The sequence below is a fragment of the Penicillium daleae genome (assembly GCF_028827525.1).
Source record: "Penicillium daleae strain IBT 16125 chromosome Unknown utg000008l_segment0_segment0, whole genome shotgun sequence".
Taxonomy (NCBI): Eukaryota; Fungi; Ascomycota; class Eurotiomycetes; order Eurotiales; family Aspergillaceae; genus Penicillium; species Penicillium daleae.
Window position 1 is genome coordinate 2560720 of NW_026623156.1, and position 18752 is coordinate 2579471.

At 51.2% G+C, this 18752-nt stretch overlaps 7 protein-coding genes across 7 annotated transcripts; 4 read left to right on the plus strand and 3 right to left on the minus strand.

Annotated features, from left to right (window-relative positions):
• Positions 1-207: 207 nt before the first annotated feature.
• N7458_009460 (isocitrate lyase/PEP mutase family protein) lies at positions 208-897 on the minus strand (the record flags this gene model as incomplete). Its single annotated transcript, XM_056912842.1, has 1 exon — positions 208-897. The coding sequence occupies one exon, from the start codon at positions 895-897 to the stop codon at positions 208-210; it is 690 nt and encodes a 229-aa protein (XP_056761691.1).
• A 4909-nt stretch (positions 898-5806) lies between these two features.
• Positions 5807-8009, plus strand: N7458_009461 (uncharacterized protein; the record flags this gene model as incomplete). Its single annotated transcript, XM_056912843.1, has 2 exons — positions 5807-7467; positions 7523-8009. 2 exons carry the CDS (start codon positions 5807-5809, stop codon positions 8007-8009), a joined length of 2148 nt encoding a protein of 715 aa, XP_056761692.1.
• An 889-nt stretch (positions 8010-8898) lies between these two features.
• N7458_009462 (RMD1 family protein) lies at positions 8899-11424 on the plus strand (the record flags this gene model as incomplete). Its single annotated transcript, XM_056912844.1, has 4 exons — positions 8899-8952; positions 9125-10799; positions 10883-11068; positions 11150-11424. 4 exons carry the CDS (start codon positions 8899-8901, stop codon positions 11422-11424), a joined length of 2190 nt encoding a protein of 729 aa, XP_056761693.1.
• Positions 11425-11615: 191 nt separating this feature from the next.
• N7458_009463 (uncharacterized protein) lies at positions 11616-13137 on the minus strand (the record flags this gene model as incomplete). Its single annotated transcript, XM_056912845.1, has 2 exons — positions 11616-12872; positions 12928-13137. 2 exons carry the CDS (start codon positions 13135-13137, stop codon positions 11616-11618), a joined length of 1467 nt encoding a protein of 488 aa, XP_056761694.1.
• Positions 13138-13574: 437 nt separating this feature from the next.
• On the plus strand, positions 13575-15683 carry N7458_009464 (MDR family MFS transporter; the record flags this gene model as incomplete). Its single annotated transcript, XM_056912846.1, has 5 exons — positions 13575-13636; positions 13694-13932; positions 13990-14415; positions 14475-14742; positions 14801-15683. 5 exons carry the CDS (start codon positions 13575-13577, stop codon positions 15681-15683), a joined length of 1878 nt encoding a protein of 625 aa, XP_056761695.1.
• A 331-nt stretch (positions 15684-16014) lies between these two features.
• N7458_009465 (sulfotransferase family protein) lies at positions 16015-16942 on the minus strand (the record flags this gene model as incomplete). Its single annotated transcript, XM_056912847.1, has 3 exons — positions 16015-16280; positions 16337-16693; positions 16747-16942. The coding sequence occupies 3 exons, from the start codon at positions 16940-16942 to the stop codon at positions 16015-16017; spliced, it is 819 nt and encodes a 272-aa protein (XP_056761696.1).
• Positions 16943-17659: 717 nt separating this feature from the next.
• Positions 17660-18655, plus strand: N7458_009466 (RTA1 domain-containing protein; the record flags this gene model as incomplete). Its single annotated transcript, XM_056912848.1, has 2 exons — positions 17660-18127; positions 18194-18655. The coding sequence occupies 2 exons, from the start codon at positions 17660-17662 to the stop codon at positions 18653-18655; spliced, it is 930 nt and encodes a 309-aa protein (XP_056761697.1).
• Between the last annotated feature and the right edge of the window lie 97 nt (positions 18656-18752).

An 18752-nucleotide genomic window follows, 5' to 3' on the forward strand; every position in this document is an offset into this window, starting at 1 on the left:
CAGTGCCCGGGGTAGTTAGATATCTTCTTCAATCATCCATCTAGAAGTACATATCCTCAACTAACCTAAAATACTATATACGCCTTCCTCCATATACCGTATATCTACGCCAACAACGACTCAGCCTGCTCCTTAACCGCCTTCATAGCACACTTCCACAACTCCGGCCCAAGACTCACCCTCGCAACCCCCAACTCCCGAATCTCCCTAACCCCCAAGAACCCATCTCTCAAATTCATCTTCACATTCACCCTCCCATCCAACTCCTTCACCAAAATCTGCACCTCCTCCTTCGACACCCCCCGTCCACCGGGTCCCCCCCCAAACAAACACCGTACAAGCCCCTGCCACCAAAAACGCCTTCCCCCTCTCAATAGCATCTGCCAACGTCTTCCCCTCTTGGAACAACACATCCGTCCGGGCATTCAGTGCAAAATCAGGACACCCAGCCTCCCTCGCCGCCTCAACGACAGTCCGCACCCGCGCAACAGCCTCATCCAGCGACCTCAATGTCCCAGCTGCATTATCCATGTCCTCGAGGTTACACCCCACCGCACCGAGCGCAATCGCCTCCTTGATAGTAGCCGCTAGAGCAGGAAGATCATTGCCGTAGCCGTCTTGCAGGTCCACAGTGACGGGGAGGGCAGGGTTGACACGGTGAACGGCGGAGATGATGATTTGCAGGGCGGAGAGGTTCTGGTCTTTTGTGAGGTTTTCGTCGTCGACGCCGAGTGTGGCTGCGACGGCGAAGGAGGCTGTTGCGATGGCGCGGGTTGTGGGGAGCGAGGCTATGATGGAGGCGGTGCTGGCGTCGTAGACGTTTGTGAGGATTAGAGGGTCTTGTGGGTTGTGGAGGGTGCGGAAGTGTTTAGCGATTTGGTTTTGGGAGGGTGTCATTTTGGTGGTGGTTAGTTCCAAATATGAAGGAGGTTTTTGTTGTTGAATTGTAGATTGGTGGTTGTAGATGGAGATGGTGGGTGAAGGTGCTTGGATAGGAAGGATTGGTCAATAGGACAATATGAAACTGGCTAGATAGGTCGGTCCCTAGACTTGATTTAAGTAGAGTAACTGTAGACTGTTCTTATACTTGGGATTTGCAATTATGATTCTCATTATTCTCCAATGGTGCCCCGTATAACTTAGTTAGTTAGTTAGCTACTGAGTCATGGCCAACACGAGAACTTTGCTGTCAAAGTGACCAATCCGAGGGCTCAATCAGTTTCGGGTCCCCGTCGGAGAGGGGAATACTGTAGAAAGTAAGGTTATATATCCTTTATTAGGATCATGAATTATGATCTACTGGGGGAAACCGACGTCCCTTAGACAATAACAATGTATAATAAAATTGTATGTAACTAATTAGTTAACTAACTTAGTTAAGTTACTTCTGGCCGTGCTTTGTAATACTTCACCTGGCCAAGACCAAGATCCTCGGGCACCTGTTTAGTACAAAGTAGATAATTCTGGAATTCGGGGCCTGGTGGTCAGCCGGAGAGACCGTGCAGGCGCAGGACTGGGTATTAATAATTCTTCAACCCTGTCTCAGACTCGCGACTAGTGACGACTGGGCAGTTAGCTAGTTAGCTAATTATGTACTGTACTGTAGTACCTAGCGAGTCAGACTACAGTAGTATCTTCCAAGGCTACACAGCCGGGCGGAAGTGGCAGGCTGAGTCCACTGGGGCGGACTCTGCAGCAAGGGCAGGGGGATCCACGTCCAGCATGCCCCCTCCTCTCGGCCGGGGACTGCTGAGGATTGCTTACTTGATTGACAGCCTTGAAGAAAGCTGAAAAGGATGGGAATAATGTGAGATATTGAATGATACTTACGATGATTATAGTATGATCATGATCATGATCACTACCAGCCGTCTTACAGTAGGGAACTGTACCCTGATTTTTTTTTGCTAACCCAACCCTTATCACAGTCAGATCAGATCCTGATCTGGATCTGCATCCGATCTGATTTCCCCATAGACTATGTATCCCTACGCAACCTACAGGTCTGTCTGTACGGAGTACAGACACCGACTATAGAAGAATCGGCATTACAGCCCCGTTATATCCGTAAGATAGATGGAACGTCACTAGACGCATGCACTCCATCGTCAACGACTTGGCACCGTGATCGGATCGAGCTGATCGACTCGCAGAACGGAAATGCAGCCAAAGCAATTGCCCTGCCCTGTCAGGGAACGCCCCCGGAGCCCGGCTTATTGGGCGACGGTCGGATTGGATCATTGGAGGGGGGGGGTTGCATGAACGGAGCCCATGCGGCCGTGCAACGGAGGAATCCCCAATCAGAGTCCACCAGGTGCCTTCATTAGGGCGAGGGGGCTGGAGTGGTTCGCTTGTCGTTGGCTGAGAATGACGGAGAAAGATCTTGTCTGTGCCTGTCGCTCAAATGGATTTGTTCCATCCTCTCGTTGTCAATGGAGGAGAGGCGACATTTATAATTTCTTTGGGGGGAGGGGTTAACTTTGGGAAAATGTTTCTACGTTGTTCTTAGGGGGATAGATTACATACTGGGGTATTGTAGTTTACGCTTTCCTCGTAATAGGTACAGTACCTGGCTTTCCAGGGCAGTTACCGGAGTGATGATGGTTGCCATTTAGCTGAACTGGGTACATGTACCTCCCTGCTGGGACTGTCGGCACTACTGGATTCTATACGCCGTACTAGAGTGGACTATAAGTATGTACGACCTACTCCTCAGACCTTCCTATTACATGCATTCCTTTATCCACCGAGACAAGGAACGATTGACCAACAGTCTTTGGCCGTCTGACCATGTTAGAATAATTCCTATCTCTTAAAAGCTGAACGCCCCCTAGTCCATTACCATTCTCGTTCGGCCCCAGTGGACCATGGACCACTTCGCTGGAGAGGAAGCCACCTCAATAATTTGCCTTATCAAGCTAGTCTGTTAATTAAACGCCTGTCACCGGTGGGCAGAGTGGGCAGAGGAGGGCCCGACCGGAACAGCTTAATCTGGTAAACTGGGCACCAGTCCGGACTACGGAGTACTGTACTTCGTATAGAATTATGCCCATGGGTTCGTAGGGATACATACTCCGGAAATCCCCAGCTGTTGCGACCGACCGGGAAATTTGCCTTCTTGATTTCTACTTGTTCGCACGGGGCGTCTGGGAGACTGAAGTCGATTCATAGTACATACGGTGTCCACCAGATGTCAGAAAATTGATCAATCGTTCACATCACAATGACCAGGAGTCTAAGACACTCAGAAAAAAAAACATTCAAGTAAGCTGGAGATTATCAAGTTTCTGGAGCTACATTATCCACGGTTGCTCTTGGCAAGGTACGAGTACTCTTCATCACAAGTATACTCTGTATTACTTATACAGTATCATATATTAGCCCAAACGGTGCCCAGGTACAGTACAACCACTACAACACAATTTTTGTAGCTAATTACCCAGGTACTTCTACTGTACCCAGGTACAAAATACCCAGGGTGATCCTTCACCAAATCACCACGGGCCGGGCCCGTTGTACACGCTGCCTGGATCCGTGCCTGCGTGCATGAACGAGGGGCAAAATCCAGTGCACACTCGCATTCCTCGGGGATCGATGGGAGGTGGAGGGCGGGTGATCGGCCGTCACTGAGAGACGATTACAGGCCCCGGGCAGCAAATGGACCCTGCCAATGTTGGGGGCCCTGGTATGTCCCATGCCAGGATTGAGGAGCACTAGGGTTGATGGACAACCGCAGTGATGATCTAGTCCCGTGCGTGTTTTTTTTTGGGTTCTCGAAGAAGGAAGAGGCATTAGCTTTATGACTATTTGGCTATACTGCGTATACATGTGTATATCCTATACCATATACCTAGTTCTATACCGAGTATCTAACCATGAGGAGAGGGGGAGAAACTGGAGAAAGGACCCGACCAGCAAAAAGCACCCGGAGACACCCGTTTTCGTTTTTTTTAACCTTTTGGAGACTGAGGGGGTGTGGGTGGATGGACTGGATGGGCTGGACTCGGCAAGCCCCATTTTTGTTTTTGTCCGCGGATGGAGACAGGTTCTCCTCACACGACTTTCCGTACCACTCCCGAGGGAAGCGCGGAAGAAGAGGAATTGGGAGAGCGGGTAACTCGACAGAGTATACACCGTGTGCTGGAGAGAGTATGGAATATACCATGTCTATGGAACTGGGCATAGGCTAGCTAGCAACTACAGTAAATCCCTACGGCGATCTGGAGATATAAGAAGTCGTCAGCAATTTGTCCTGGACCTCCGGTTCTCGAAGGAGTTCCGCTCCGTATTGACTTTCCACTCCCCTCTAACGGCATGGCGTTAAGTTAGTAGGTCGGCTGCGCTTAGTTCGCATTGTCCCCCGGGGGGTTAGACAGGATCAGCCAGGGTGTACAGCGTTACAACCTGGGCGGACTGCGTTCGGAGCAAAGGGAATGCTAAGCAGAAGGACGAAGGGGAAACAAGGTCCTGAGGGTTGAGGGTGACAGGGGTGTGTTAGAAGGGGGTGCATAATGATAGGAAGAATGAATAGAAACAGGTTTATTAGTTGATGAGTTTGAGATTAGACTACATCAAACACATAGGTCAAAGAGAATCAGCGTTAGAGACAAAAGGAATGTAAGAATAGAATAGAATAAAGGGCACTGCAATCAAAGAATTAGAGAAACTGTCGTTCGTTTCGTATCTCTTTCTTCCTTTCTTCTGTCCCCGGAGAGGGGCCAGTTTCAATGCTTTCCTTTTCCCGATGGGATGATATCCATTACAGATCTTCGCATATTAAACAGGAAGGGCATTATTTATGGAGCCCAGGGATGATGAGACAAGATGGATCGTTCTTCCGGGGATCAGCCCAAGTTCTTTATAATGTGGTCGCCACTTTTTTGGGGGGTTGGGTTGGAACTTTGGGAGTGGAAACGTAAATAGATTGCAAACAAATCATGGTCCTGAATCATGGATGCTAATAACCGTCTAGTAATTAATAAATGGGTGTAAACGGTTACTAGTTAGTTAACTAAAGATAACCCGGCTAGGTAGGGGACTTGGACTAGGAAATAGGAATATCAGTAGAACGAGTTGAAGAACATAGCAATGTCTCCCCTAGAAGCCCTAGAAGTCAAGACTACTTCGATCGCAGCGATCATAGCCTACAGAGTACGGTACACCAAATCTCCCAAATATTCCAACAATTCAAAACTGATCAATTATTAGTTCACCAAGTGCCAAGTGGTTAATTCACTGGATTAATTCCGACAACAGACTCCGACCACGCCCTCCTCGGGAACCGAAAAAAGAAAGAGTCCCCTGTAATTTACTCGTACCGGAGCACTGTCCACTGTACGGTACGGAGGGTACTGGTCCTGGCCCTTCCGTACCTCGTCCCGTACCTCAGGCTCTCTCTCTCTCCCAGTCTGTCTCTCTCTCCCGTCAGCTACTCTGCTCTCCTCCCCACTCTCCGCTTCGCCTTGCTCGCCCTCTCCTCATTCCTCTCTCTCTTCCTCTTTTCCTCACTCATTCTCACACTCTTTCCTGACCCAGCTTTCCCCCCTCTTCCCAACGCTACTCCTCCTCCAGTCTCTTTCTCGCTTTCTACACACTTCTCAAAACACCCTTCACTGCCAATCCTCTCGCCACTCTCCGGCATCATCCCCTCGGCTACTCGATCTGATGCCGGGGCTGCCTCACTTCGCCGTGCAGTAGGCCGCCTGACCTGCAGCTCTTACGCTGCCACCCGACCTTCCTCATTCCCAAAGATCACTCCTCAACTCCTCCCCCTGATCTTTTGGCTGGTGTCTCGCACCTCTTCACCATGACTGGCCTGGAGATCCCCGAAACCGGGCTATCTCTCCGTCCCGGAGATCAGCCGGGTGACGCCGCCGCCAAACCAGCTCAGTTCATGCGGCTGAACCTCGCCCAAAACACCCTCGATGAACTCATCTCAAGCCTCCAATCCGATGATTCGACTGCCAAAGTCCGCCTGGGCAAACATCCTACCCTCCACTACGACAACAAGACCCAATCCTTCCATGCCTATCCCGAAACTCACCGCTCCGAGATCTACCACACCTCCGATGACAAGCAAAACCTCTACTTCACGGGTGTCCTCAGCCATAGTTTGGAAGTCGAAAAGGCCAGGGAGGCCACCGCTGCCACCGATCAGGCCCTGGCTAATTTGGAGGAAAGTCTCAATGCATTTGAGCGAGGCAAGGCGTCCAAGTCAACGCACATGATTCAAAACCCCGATGAATTGAAGGCTCTCCGGGCGGCAAACTCGGGGAGTGTGGTGCACCGTGGCTCCAAGCCCAAATCAGTCTTGGAAAAGGACCGATTAATCCGGAATGCCAACAATCGGTCTCTCACCTCGAGCCCGACCTTGGGCCCACCCCGGTCTCCTCTCCCCGGGATGACCCCGACCTCTGCGCCGGCCTCGCAGGCCAAGAACAACGCCCGCCTCCAGGCTCTCAAGACCCCCTTGGTCCACCTCCTCGCAATTCGTCCCGTGTCGACCAAGTTCCTCGCTCGTCAGACCCGATCGACCATTGAGGACTGCACCGTCCTCGTTCAGAAATATGGCACCGAGAATCGCATTGACCGCGAGAAGTACGATTTGAAGGACAAATTCTACAAGGATCTGGACGTGTGGAAATTCCCCTACCCGACCCAGGATGACCGACAGGCTGCCATTGACAAGGCGATCTCTGCCTTTGATCGCATGCGTCTCTCTCGAACGGATAAGCTGTGGCAGGGCTTGCTGCCAAAGGAGGAACGGGGCAAGGGGAAATGTCTGTCCAAACTCAACCTCCAGAGCGGACTCCAGAGTGGACTGGCGGGCAAGAAGCCCTCCACACCCCGGATGACCATGGACGGTGCCGACGATCGGAAGGATGGTGACACCACTGGCAACGAGACGGATCGACCGAAAGGTACCCCTGCTGTGGGTGCTAAAAAGTCGAGTACCCCTGCGGCAAGGGCACGAACGGAGAAGGAACCGGCGAAGGGACCTGCAAAGAACAAGAATACAAACAGTACCTTGACCGGTCGAATCACCAAAAAGACCGGCGGAAGACCTCCAGGAAAGGCTGCCACGGAGACCAAATACAAATCCGCTGAGTTCGTTCACGATTCCGATGAGTCGGACGACGAAATGCCTGATGCTTCACCACCTCCTGCGCCTGCACGAGCTCCATCTCCACCTCCCGCCCCTACTCCGACCGACCGCCCGAAGCAAGCCAAGTCGACGACAGCTACCACAACCACGAAGAAGACCGCCCCAGTGAAGAAGTCGACACAGGTTTCGACCAAGCCTCGCCCAAAGGAGGACACCCCCGCAGCTCCCACACCCAAGGTCCCCAAGGCTGAGGTGCCCACTCCCAAACTCGAGCCTACCAAGACAGCGGCCAAACGACCTCCCTCTGCCCGACCCTCCACCTCCCCCCAGAAGCCCTCCCCCTCTCTCCTCTCGCCCAGCCAGTGCCTCCGATGCGCCCAATTTCGGCCGTTCCGACAGCCAGAACCAGTCCTCCAGCTCGTCATCATCCTCCCCGCTCATCTCCCAACTTGGCCGGGCCAAGGCTAAGGGTGCAGTTTCTACCCTTTCGAACTCCACGCGGCCAGCCGGCACCAGCAAGGGAGGGTCTGCTTCGGTCAATCCCTTGAAGCGCAAGGCAGAGCCCGAGCGACCGGTAGCCCCGACCCCCATAGCCGCCCGCGCGACAAACGGCAACAATGATCTCAAGCGGCGCCGAGCGGTCAGTACCTCCAGTGGGGGTAGCACGGGCAGCGCATCTCCACCCATGAGCCATAAAGTCGCGCAGCGGCGTCTGTGGGACAAGTCGCAGCGGTTCAAGAGGGCCTACGCCAAATATCACTCCTTGCATGAATCCCTAGCGGGCCAGGCCAACCCCCGACCGGAATCGATCACGAAACTGGAAGGCTGGCACGAGCAGCTGACGCAGATGAAGAATGAGATCTGGGAGGAAGATCGTAAACTCCGTGACGGCTCTTATGCGTGAGGCTGATTGAATTTTCTTCTTTTTTTTTTTTTGCATCTCTGGTTTTCTATTTTCCCTCGCGTTGTTGCATGGTGATGACTATGACTGTGCTCTCACCTTATTCCCCCCGGCGAAAAAACACATCTACATCTGGTTTCTATCTATTCATTCTCCCTTTGAATCGAGGGTATGATGATCTTGGTGAGCCTACTCAAGCACTCGACAGATCGGCAATTTGGCGTTTTCATGGTTATGATTTTTACCAATTTCCTTCTGATTTAATATTCCCTCTCCGTTATCTTCCATCTGCTGCATGTACATCCCATGAAAAAAAACCATATTGCGGCGATCTGTGCCATACATAGAATTTTGCATTTCGGCTCTGAATAATGCGCGAGGAACCAGTACCCAAGCATTGAGTTATCGATAGCACATTCGAAATGAATTACGCCTATCAAATTGATTTCCATCCTGGTGCCCAGTTTCTACTGAATTCATCAAGCCCAGTAAATTCGCTGAGTCTAGAAGTCCGTGAAAGTCCAGATCCGCTCCAACAGCTTACCCCGGATCGGCGAATTTGCAAATCCGTGGTTCTGCGGCGCCGAGGACCGGCCAGAACAATGTGATTGGCCCACAAAACACGTGGCATATCACGGGACCCATTACTGAAAGATTTCCGTCTCAATACACTCGTAGTACAGAATTACGTCATCAACTTTAACCAGGCTATTCCGTAATGAGACTAGCGCCATTTGGGAATTTGGGAAAGCTGGCGGAGAGGAGCTGGGAAGAAGCAAGTTGAGCTATTCACCAATTCCATACGATATCCGCCTCTCTCCACCGCCCTATTCCATCAAAGCCCTCCAAGAGTTGCAGAACGAACCGAACAAAAAGGAGGACCACAACGACAATGACACCCCCTGCCCGCGGACGGGGTACCAGCCAGCGTAGCCCGACCGTCCTGGTAAGCTATAAGCTATTCCCGCCCGCTCTCCCCTCCCCAGGAAATGAAAAAAAAAGCAAAAAGCAACAGCAGCAGTCTGCTGCATTGCATGCAAGACCAACACCAACAAAATACCCCATCCAATGCAACATATGACTGAGACAACGGCACGCGCTGCCACTCCCTTCCCTAGGTCACCGATTCCCGCGACCAACAGCCCGCAGCAACCCCCCGGCGCCGCCGATCCCCATCCACCCGCTTCATCACCGTCGACAACGTGCTCCAGTATGCCTCGGACGTCCCATCCATGCAACAGCGGCATCCGCCGCCGATCTCGCGCTCTCGTCGCCTTGCATCCGCCGCAAGCGGACTAATCACCAGCGCCAGCGGCAGTAGCGGTGCCAGCGCTGGAGCCAGCGCTACCAGCAAGGGTGGCCGACTTGCCGCGCAGCCACGTCTACCTCCGCGGACGACCAAGGTTAGCGAAAAACTGGTGCTACTCCCCGATACCGGCGGGGTCGGGGAACCGGATGATGGCGAGGAGGAAGATGAAGGGGAAGCGCGGGACGAGCTAGATCTCGTGGACGAGGAACTTGTGCAGCGTCTGGCGCGGGATAAACGGATCGACCCCGAGGCTATTCGGCAGCAATTGCTGGCGCAGAAGCGGCTTGGTGGGGATTTCGGGATTGATAATGAGATTGCGCCGTTGTTGGCTGAGGAGGAGGCGTTGCGGAAGAGGCGTGTTGCGCCTGAGCGGGCGAAGAGTTATGCGGAGCGGTTACCCAAGGCGCGACGGACGGAGAAACTGGCGCGGGTGACGGCTTATTGTACGGCGCAGGCGTATAAGATGGGGTCTGTGGCGGCGTTTGTGAAGGAGGCGCATGGGGCGCGGACCAAGCTTTATGATGATTGCTTGTACACGGCGTATCATCTGCCGCTGTTGCCGGGTCATGACGGGTATCGGCTGCGGAGTAGTCCGGTGTTGAAGTTCCCTGGTGGCAGGTCTTTGCTTGATGAGGAGATTGAGCGGAATGAGCTGCGGGATCATCATGAGGATTACATGGGTGAGGCTGAGGAGCATTCAGTTGTTGGACATGGTCGGCATGAGGATGAGCATAATGCTGAGGCTTCGTCGGGTGATGATAGCCATGGGACGAGGGAGGAGCATCGGGAAGGATATCTTGTTCGAATTGCTGAGGAGGACGGTCGGATTCGGGAAGGGAATGAGAATGCTACGAGTGCTGGCGAAAGCGGTGCAACGCATAGCACGGCTCATCCGGAAGTCGAACAGCCTCAAGAGAGTCCCGAGCCGGCGCCTCGACGCCGTCGTCACAGCTCTGATGATGGGCATGCTCTATTGAGGGAGCGTCCTTCCCCTCCTTTGAAGGCAGCATCGGCCCCAGGGCCCGAAACGCCGGCCCGGACTTTGTACAATGTCGCCGAGATGTTCGTCTTCAGCTACGGTGTGGTAGTTTTCTGGAACTTCACGGAGCGACAGGAGAAAGATCTGCTGGCGGATCTCGCGTTTGCCACGTCCTCAGCAACAGGGACGCCTATCCCCTTGACGACTATGCCACTTCATGAAGAAGATTTCGAGACGGAAGAGTTCCACTTTGAGTACTCGACGGAGATTTCGAGACCTCGAGTGTACAATGATATGATCACGCTCCGCAGTGGTGATCATATGATCAAGTTGGCTATCAGTCATGGCATATCCCAAAGTACGAAGTTGTGCTTCTTTGAAGAAGTCATGGCTCGCCAGATGGCTGATGCAAAGGACGTCCCGCGTCGACTAGCCATGACTGGAAAGTTGGGCATGAAGCGTGAAGAAGTCTTTCGCATTTTGGGTCGTCTTTTTCAAGAGCAGAGTTGAAGTCAATCTCTGTAAGTATTTTCCTACTTGGATCCCTTCTCGACAAACAGAATTCACTAACCATTTCACTCCTCGCAGCATCGAATATGCTCGACGTACCAAACTTCTTCTGGGAGAGTGAGCCCAACCTATACCCTCTCTACATCGCCGTGCGCGAGTACTTCGAGATCAAGCCGCGTATCCAAGTCCTCAACGAGCGCTGCCGCGTCTTCCTCGACCTGGCAGAAATTCTTTCGGACTCAATTGCCGACAATCGCACTTCCCGTACGTCTCTCGCTTTCAACCCCAATACTCGTACCCACTCCCATCCCATCCCATCCCATCATACTAATATACATCCCACAGACCAAACATGGATCATCATCGTCCTCATCGTAATCTCCATCCTCGTCACCATCTCCGAAGTCTTCCTACGCTTCGGCCTCCTGCACGCCCGTGAAACCGCTGCCACCACCCCTGCAGCCATCATTGCCCGCGCTATGGGCCGTGCTTCTCGCGCGTCACCCTCAGGGTTATCCTACACCACTGCTAATGCTCCACCGGGCTGTATTTGCCCGTCTATCCCGTCTGCGGGCGGTTCAGATATGGGTATGAATGGGATTATGGGACTGGGTCTTTGATTAAACTCTCGACAGGGTAATTGTGTACATACGCAATCCAGGAATATTAATTTGGCGTCTTTGGTGTTTAGTCTGGGATATGGTATGGATTGGAATGGACAAACATGAATTTTCTCATCACATATGGCTTCTTTCTACCATTCAATTGGACTTATCAAATCAACTCAAGTCACATTCACCAACCCAACACTCTAAATATCTCCTCCTAACTCTCGAATCCCCTCCTCAATTCTCCCCCACGCACTCGCCCTCGCTAGAATCTGCACCCACCAATTCCCAACCCCATCCCTCCCCGTCACAGTCACCAAATTCCTCACAACATTCGGCCCCATCGGCGTCGGCCCCGCAGTATTAATATAACTCGGCCTAACAGGCCCAGTAAGCGTCTCATCAGTCCTCGCCGCTGCAAAATCGAGTTCAAAAAACCGCGCACGTTGCCAATTCGTGCACGTTATCGAGATCTGACGCGGATCGCCCACTATCGGTAGATACCCCGTTTCCCGAAGTGTTTTCTTGCGCAGGGAGGACATGGCGAAGACCTGGGGTGGGATCCGTTGTTCGTCCAGCGAGTGCCGGAGGCGTAGGGCTATGTTACTTGTAGGATTTCGCGTGAGAGATTGCGCAGTGAAGGATGTGCAGGCTGGGATTGTAGCGTTGCCGGTGTAAGCGCCTTTTTGGGAGATGTTGAGAACGGCGCGGGTGTCGAAGACGTTGGATATGAGGATTGGGGTTGAGGGGACTGGGTTAAGAGCTGTGACTATGGATTTGGAGAGCCAGGCGAGGAGGACGTCGCCCTCGCTGATGAAGATGTCCTCGGGTGAATGTTGTGACGATTGAGTTTTGAGCTCTAGTAGAGCCTTTTCTCGCATTTTCTTCACGAGGATACTTGGGATGGCGATGACTTTATCTTGGGTTTCGGGGTACCAGTAATTTTCCCACCAGCGCATGAGTACAAGGACTGCCATTTGGAACTTGGTGAATGTCTTTTTTGCGAGAACGTGGTGTTCGGCTGGGACGTTTTCTGTTTTCGCCTCAATTATGTCCTCGTCGAAGCCAAGGAATGGGGGTACTTGGTCTTCGTTTCCGGAGAGGACTGCGGTCCAGGCTTGTAGGAAGTAGGATAGGCCCATTCCATCGAATAAGGTATGTACGAAGGTGACTGTTATCAAGGTCGTGTCTGTGAAGGTCACGACGTGGATGAAGAGTTGTGGGATGTCTGAGGAGAGGTATTTCTCGATTCCATTTGGTGTGTCCTTGTTCCTGGTTATCGAATTGAAGCTTGACATGCACCCTAGTACGGAGATCTGGCTTGTTTCTTGGGTTGATGGCATTTGCGAGGCTAGAGGGTGCGAAGAGATAGGCTCTGCATGGCTGGCCGTGGTGAAGATGAAGCCTGGTCGGTCGCTAGTAAACTTCGATGGGAGATGGTATTCCAATTTCCCAGATTCCTATGCATGAATTAGTGCTGGGACTTATTGGTAGAGAAGAAGGTCGTTGATCTACACTCTGGCGAAGCCGCGCTCCTAACTTCCTCCATTCTCCGATTTCCAAGAGACGCTCAAGCGAATCATGGAGTTTCCTAGTATCTAGAACTTCCTCGAAGCGTAGGGTCACGTTTAGACAGATTCCACGAGTATAGGGAACGTCATCCCAAAAGTGGAATGGGAGTATTATGTCGTGTGAAGTTGTTTGAGACGTTTCTTCGGACATCATTGTGTAGCGAAAAGCAAGTAAAGGATCAATACTCCGTGGACTTGGAGATCAGCATCCTCGAGATTGGAAATTTCCATATATCTCATGGAAACACGAAAGCTGGAACCGCGAGTGGCTTACTTAGTCAGGTTGCATTGCATTCGCTTACACCGAGCGATAAGACATGGCCCAAAAATTTCCAGATCAAATGTGTGAACTTGGGGCGGAAAGTCACTTTTTTTTGACTAAAGCCAGATAGAAGACGGGGCTGAAGCCAGGCATGCACGTACGGCATGCAAGTAAGAAGCCAATAGGACCAAGCATAAGCAGAGTGTCATGGCTTTTCCATCCAGCTTTCCTATTTAGCCGGCCGGGATCTTGTCGATGCAAGGGCCCAAACGGGAAGTCAAGTCAGGCTGGCTTGGTCAAAGGTAAATTCCTACAGAAATCCAAAGTACATGTCGTCAAACAACCACGATGAGATGGATAGCACTCAAAAAGAAAATACGATACTGAAAGGGTTTGTCGAAGAAGTTTTCCCCTTTGAATTGGTGCGAAAAGCCTGACAGATTGTTAGAGATGATACGATTGCTTCTCCCACGCAGGAATCAACAACCGCCGATCTGGAAAAAGATATCGAACCCGGTATCTCTTCACGTACAGCCGAAAATGAACCGAATGAGGAACAGACAGAGACTCAACCTGCTGAAGATACTGGAGAATCATCAAACTACCTCAATGGCTCCCGGTTATACATTCTCTCGGCTGCCTTCACGTTCGCCGGCATCATGCTGGCCATTGATGGCAGCATTCTCTGTTCGTGTGTCCACATATGCTTTATATTCAATGTAACTAATCTCTATTCACTGATAGCTACGGCAATCCCCCGGATAACCAGCGAGTTCAATTCCATCGACGATATTGGCTGGTACGCCAGCGCGTATCTTCTCGCTCAAATGTCCCTTCAACCTACCTTTGGGCGTGTATACATCTACTTCGAAGCAAAGATTATGTTTCTTATATCTTTACTCGCTTTTGAAGTGGGCTCAGTCATCTGCGCCGTGGCACCCAGTTCTCCCGTCCTCATTCTGGGACGTGCCATTGCGGGAGCAGCGGCGGCGGGAATGTTGACGGGGAACTTGGCAATCTTTGGACAAGTTGTTCCATTGCGGAATAGACCTCGAGGAATGGCTATTATGACCGGGTTATACTCCATTGCAACACTTGCGGGACCAACGGTCGGCGGATTACTTACAGATTCGCGACTGACCTGGCGTTTTTGCTTCTGGATCAATCTGCGTAAGTAGCAACCAAGTCAAGCAAACAAAGATGAGGCTAAAGACTTACTCTGGTTGCAGCCTTTGGGTTTATTGCGGCGGTGATTGTGATATTCATTCTGCACCGGAAGCCAGGCAAGCTTTCGAATTTGCCCTTGAAAGAGAAAATTGGACGTCTCGATTTGGCAAGTGCAGCAGTTCTCACCGCAAGTTTAGTATGTCTATTTCTCGGGCTGCAATGGGGTGGCTCGACAGACCCCTGGTCTGCGCCTCGCGTTTGGGGCTGCTTAATCGGGTTCGCGGTGCTATGTGTCATCTTCATTGGGCTCCAGGCTCACCGGAAAGAAAAGTAAGTTAGGTCTGGTCGAGCGCTTCGGTCTTCGTTCCGAAACTCACAATTTGGGCAGAGCGACCATTCCGCTTCGTCTTTTGGAACAAAGAACGGTAGCTATTTGTTGCATATTCTCTGGCTTATACGGAGTTGCCATTGTAACGCACAGCTATCTCTTGCCAATCTGGTTCCAGGGTGTGAAAGGTACCGACGCGACCATGTCTGGGGTATACATGTTGCCATTCACAGTAGCCAGTACAGTCGCCGTTCTTGTCGCCGGATTTTCGATCACAGCATCTGGACACTATGTACCCTTCATGTGGGTCGGCTCCTTAGTCTACGTTGCAGGGAGTGCCTTGTATGCGACCCTGAAAACCAACAGCGATGCCGGAAGATTCTTGGGCAGCCAGATCCTAGCCGGCGCAGGATTTGGTACTGCAATTCAAGTCACCTTCATTGGAGTCCAAGTGGTTACCCCCGCAATTGACATGCCCACTGTCTGTGCTCTCGAGGTGTTCTTTCGCCAACTTGGCGGGTCTGTTGGGATTAGCGTGGCGCAGAGTATCTTCTTGAACACATTGACAAGCCATCTCCGGAACGTTGCTGGAATTGATCCGGAGACTATCATTCATGCCGGTGTCATCGAAGGATCATGGTCAGATCATATGATGAATCCTTCCACAATCAAATTGGTAAAGGATGCATTGAACACGGCAATCACCCGAGCTTTTCTTCTACCGATTGGGGCCACGGCTTTTGCAGCTGTGGTTAGCCTAGGGATGGAGAGACGCCAGATCGAGGATGACAGGGTTGTTTCTCCGAAGAAAGGGGCTGGGACTAACGAGAACGAGGGTAATCCTTCGGATAAGCGGCCCGCCATGGTGTTGGATGATCGCCCGGCAATGAAGGAGCCTACTCTGTACGAAAACGTGACGAATGGGGAAAGGGGAAGTAAGTAAGCGCTTACACAAGCGGCCCGGCCCCTAAAAGAAAAGGGGTTCATTGCGAGTACGGAGTACACGGTCCGGATCTACAGAGATTTGGCGTTTTCCAAAGCTTGAATCTTGCATAGCGGAATTTATTGACTTGGAAACCGACAATGGTTTCCCGATTAGCACGGAATTACAAGCATGCACCAGAAGAGCTTTTCCCATTCGTCCTAACGTATTGTAGAAACGAATACAATTCCATTTATGCGAATCCTTTCGAAATGAGTTTTATTGATTCACCAGTAGAATGGGTTCGCTCCTCAGAGCGCTTGGAAATATATCGATCAAATTTTTGTGAATATCAGTGCGCTCTAGCATAGGATACAGCTTTGCTCAGCCCGTAACCCGCTGCCAGAATTCCCATCCATATCGCAGCGCCTCTCCACCAATAAGGTGCCCAGCTAGATTTCATCGAGGCTCTATCATGCACTTGAGGAAAAGGCCGATCAGGCACTGGGACGTCCAGGAATTGACACAGCGGCTCCCAACCATCTTTCATATTGAAGAAAAATAGGCGATCCTCGGGCACAACTCGCTTTAGATACTCCGAGTGAATCTCCATGAAATCTGGTTGGATAGACCTGTTAGAAATGGGCATTCCAAAATTGGACATATCTACTTACGAGGACCCAAAGGCTCGAATTCTGGGGGGTAGATTTTTCTTCTTCGCTTCAGAATTGCCAGTTTCCACGCTAACGAGTATCTCAACGTGGGCTGAACCAGCTGTAGCAAGATAAAAAATGGATTGTCAAGCGTGTTGATGAGCTCTTGGTAGCTGTCCCACCACCTATTGGGCTCGCGGATTGTACAAACGACCTTTGCATCTGGATAGAGCCGAACTAGTTCTTCGACAAAGAATATCGCTGGAGCATCGGTAGTGGCAACATATCCGGCTAGCAACTCCTTCAATGTGTTATCGACCTCTTCTTGTGAAACACTTTTCCCTGGGTCCAGAACTTTCGTCCATCCTTTGATGATATCTGAGAAAGATGTCAATATTGATTTCGAAATGCTTGATAGGAAGATTGCCTACGCTCTTTCCCTCTAAGGCAGGCTGAACCCCCATGGCAGACATCGCCGTGAAGAGCCCATGATAAAGCGAGTGTGAGCGAGATTGTCCCAGTACGAGGCAATCCAGCCGCGATCACCTGTAGAGTGCGGGTTGGGTCGGTAGGTGGCTCCCCAGCGAACGGATCCCTCCACCGTTTCTGTTCTGTAGACCCTTCCATGTAGAGATGCTGTTCGTTCTTTCACAGAGAAGAGAGAATTTCAAGGGTCCGGTGGAAGGGTGTTTAGAGGGAATATCAGTGGCTGTACCCGATTAACCAATCTGTCACGGAACATGACTCGACAAGGTATCCTGAAGCTGGAAATTAGTAAATGGAAATATATTCCTGAGATCTCAAAGGAAGTCCTGATTCGTAGTTTGAACCTCCGCAGTCACCCCGGGAAATCAGCGGGGATTCATGTCAACCTCCAGCCTTGGCTCATGCTTACCTGCATTAGTCTCATGGGTCATAAAAGAGGGTTCAGCTAAGAAGTGTGGTGTGGAGATAACCAAGATCGGGAATGCCGCGGCCAGCCCGTGATAAATTCGGCACCCCTGGCGCCACCAATGGGGCCATTTACCGTACGGCAAGTTCCATAACCTTTGGAGGATATGGAAGCGTGGGATCAAAGCTTTCTACCCACATTATTGTCAAGCAAGGGTCAATTTAGCCGGTAGCCTTGAAAGGCTGGAGGAGAGGGCTATTGCATGGGCATTCCGGTTCTTTGTTGGACAAGGTAGCGGTCCATCCTCATCACACTCTAAAGAAAGACTTTCGTCCCTGGAATTGGACTGCATTGTTTAATACTACTCTTCGTGAACAAATCTACAGCGCTCAATTCTTTAAAGTCTCAAGTCTCAATTTACGGCGTTCCCTTTCTACACAAAGGTCTAGGCAATGGCGGTCCCACTTGTGTGCGCTCTCAACACATGTCCCATCGAATGGGGCTACGTACACTATCAGCCGTCAATCGGTGGAAATGCATTTATGCTTGCAGCCTTTGGCTTGCTCACAGTCCCGGCTCTATATCTGGGGATCACCCACAAAGTCAAACTATTCACGTTCTGCTTCGTGATGGGACTGCTGGGGGAAATAACCGGATATATCGGGCGGCTTCTTTTACACAACAATCCGTTTAGTAAAAACTACTTTCTCATATACCTTATATGCACGACTATCGCGCCCACATTTACCGCTGCGGCTGTTTATTTGACGCTAGCTCGGATTGTGGTTGTTTATGGAGAAGGCATCAGTCGAATCCGTCCTCGAACGTACACACTGCTTTTCAGTGGTTTCGATCTCATCGCTTTGGTGGTTATAGCGGTGGGAGGGGGTATGGCAGCCGTTGTTGTTTTGCAATGGAAGGTCAGCAGGTCCCTGAATTTTTCGAGCAGCAGAGTCAGTCTTACTAACATCACAGTGCTTTTCTAGATCGATCGTGGAACGCACATTATGGTCGCTGGCCTTGTGGTCCAGGTCGTCAGCCTTGTGGCATTCTTAGCTCTTTGCTTCGAATACGCCTTACGAGTACGCAAATATCGAGGCGAGCTTAACCCCAAATACGCTGTTCTTCGCGAAAACCCTCGTTTCAAACGCTTTTTGTATGCCCTCGCAGCAGCTACGATCTTCCTGTTCATTCGAGCTGTGTACCGAGTAGCCGAGCTTTCAGGAGGGTTCAGAGGCAAGCTAGCTCAAGATCAAGTTTTGTTCATGGTTCTTGATGGAGCGATGGTCCTGATAGCCTGTATCATCTTGACAATCTTTCACCCAGGACTGGCCTTCGGAGGCGCTTGGAAGGACGCGTCATTCCGCTGGGGCTCGAGAAAATCGGATAGTGAGTCGATGATGCGGGATGTTCCGACTGAGTCTGTTTCCTACAACGGAAAAAATTGAACTAGGTGAAGGTACAACTTGATTTGAGATTGAGTCTTGGGTGTTTAGAAGTCATTGATTTCAGATTTGCCTAAAATGGAAGCTGGTATTGAGGAGC